Below are 2472 nucleotides of genomic sequence, written 5' to 3' on the forward strand. Positions count from 1 at the left end.
GCTGCCTGTCACACAACAGACAATCCCCGTTCGAAATGCCCTTGGCCTCTGGCCAGCTCTGAAAGGTGCCCGGTCACGACACAGTTCTTGCAATTTAAATTATAAATATTTCCTCCCATTTCCACAATTGTTTCACTCACTGTCACAGGGACTTTGTGACTTCCAGCCCTCTCCTCCTCGGAAGCTGTCACTCAGACGCCCCCAGCTCAGCCCCCGTTATCCTGTGGCTTCTTTTCGGTTACGTTCAGTAACAGTTTCACCCAGCAGGCGGCTCTGGGCCATTGGACCATTGGAGAAGTTAGGAAATCAGCCCCTTAGGAACAGACCCCACTCACCCGTAGCCAGGAGAGCAGCGAGGATGCAGACAACAAGAGAAGCCTCCATGGTTATGGGGGAGCAGTAGATCCACCCTGGGGTCTTTGGAGGATTTTTCACAGAAGGGCTGAAATGAGATCAGAAGGGAACTTGCATATGCATGATTGGGCCGAAAGGATGGGGAGAGCCACAGAGCCATTTGCCACAGTTCTGGGGTAGCAACAGCTCTGACCTCTTCGTGGCTGGGTTTTTTGTGGCACGCACAGGGAGAAGTCATAGAGAAACCTCAAATACTCCTGCTGGAAGATTGCCGCATAACATGACTTTGTTTCCGAGAATACAGTGAGAACCAAAAACAAGACAGAGACAAAACAGGCTGCTCCGTTTGACGTAGAGAGACACAGCAGGCCACTCTATAAACAGAGGGTGTCAAAGAAGGCTGCTCCCTACAGCAATGAGAGATAGCTCGCCCAACCTGCTTCTTTTCCTGACTCCAAGAGGGGACTGGAACCCCGTGGTTAGAGAAGGAGGGCCAGGAGCCAGGACTCCTGGGTTCTATTCCTGCTCTGGGAGGGAAGTGGGGTCAGCAGCAGACCAGAGGGGTGTTACTTACCAAAACTTCTTAGGGGCTTCAGGCTGAGTAGCGTTTGCTGGGGTGGAGCAGACTTATAGTTCAGTGAAGCAGAAAAGATTTGCCAATATCTGTGTCTCTCCTCCTTTTATAGAAGGGCTCTGGTACACGCGCTGATGTAATGCACTTTTGTTTGCTTGAGTCCATAAGTTCCTAGATCCCTCCCCAGCCCTGCCCCCACCCAACAGTGACACAATTTGGACACACGAGCACATTGAGAAATTCGCCACCCTTCCTGCTGAGAAACAACCACAGGGCTGAGTGAAACCGCCTCCCCTTTAAATCTTGGGTGATGGGGGGCAACTTGGGGAAGTGGGTCACAGACTGGATGGGGTGGCAGGAGTCCTGGTCCTATTCCTGGCTTGCTAAGGGCATGTGGGTTAAGGGCAGGACTTCTGGGTCTCATTCCCATCCCTGGGAGAAGTGGCGAGCTGTAGGTTAGAGGAGTGGGGGATGGGATTGGCAGGACTCCTGGGTTCTGCAGAGTGGAGAGTAGGGTGTAGTAGTTAGAGCAGCGTGGGGTTGGGACTGGAAATCAGGGTCCCTCAGTCCATAGAAAGGTGAGTGGGATCCAGTAATTAAAACTGGTCATCAGGTTCTATCCCTGGCTCTGGGAGGGGAGTGGGGGCTGGGAGCCAGGACACTTGGGTTCTATCCCCAGCTCTGGGGATGGGGCCTAGTGACTTAGAGCAGTGGGGGCTAGGGACTATAGCCCGGTGGACCAGCGTACCTGTATTATATTCATTGCTTTGTTATCCAGCTTTATTATATTTAGTAGTAATGCAAGGAACCTAAAGGCTTTTATCCTGTAAGATTTGGCTTTAATAGATAGTGTGAGGCTTGAGGCCTATAACCTTTGGTATGGATAAACTTAAGTAACTTATAAGTTATAGGGAACTGGAAGTGGCACGCCAGAGGTGAAATTTTGTTTAGAATACTGACATTGGCCACCCACAGAACATCGCTGACACCAGCATCCGGAAAGTTCCGGACAGAACCTTTGACCGGAAAGCTGCCATGAATGCAAATTGACATGTATGCTAATAGGGTAACATCATACATACACTAACCTATAGAAAATGGATACCTTAAGGGAAGAAAATACAAATAAGGACCTCTTTTAAATATGTATTGGTCATGGCGGCATCAGCATAACCTACTATGTAAGTAACATTTCAGGGGCAGCAGATAGATTGGAGAGATGTAGATCTTGGAAGGGGCCAGAATGATGGCCACCGGAAAAGATGAGGATGATAACGGTGATGAGAAAGATAATGGTTAAGTATGAAAGATAAGGGTGTAAGGATGGACGTCCAAATGTCCTTTCTGTATTATCTCTATCTGCCTTGTTGAGTTTAAGTGTGTGTAGAACTTTGCTAAATTATTAATAAATTATATATTTGTATATAGAGAGATAGAGTTCCTATGGTGTGAGCGTTGCACCTGTGCACATCAGGGTTCCCAAATTATATGATAATTTTACAATAATCTTACTGGGGCTGATCTTAAAACAAAAACCTGTTAAT

At 48.1% G+C, this 2472-nt stretch overlaps 1 protein-coding gene across 1 annotated transcript in view; it reads right to left on the reverse strand.

Annotated features, from left to right (window-relative positions):
* Positions 1–1025, reverse strand: part of LOC113405114 (phospholipase A2 inhibitor subunit gamma B-like) — a 5082-nt gene extending 4057 nt beyond the window's left edge. The window contains exons 1-2 of the mRNA XM_026662951.2: positions 929–1025; positions 336–442 (exon numbers count right to left, since the gene is read on the reverse strand). Of these exons, the coding sequence (XP_026518736.1) occupies positions 336–384 (49 nt within the window). The 5' untranslated portion in view covers positions 385–442; positions 929–1025. The remainder of the gene's footprint in view (positions 1–335; positions 443–928) is intronic.
* Between the last annotated feature and the right edge of the window lie 1447 nt (positions 1026–2472).

This window comes from Terrapene carolina, unplaced genomic scaffold, assembly GCF_002925995.2.
Source record: "Terrapene carolina triunguis isolate 2854851 unplaced genomic scaffold, T_m_triunguis-2.0 Scaffold31542, whole genome shotgun sequence".
NCBI classification, from domain to species: domain Eukaryota; kingdom Metazoa; phylum Chordata; order Testudines; family Emydidae; genus Terrapene; species Terrapene triunguis.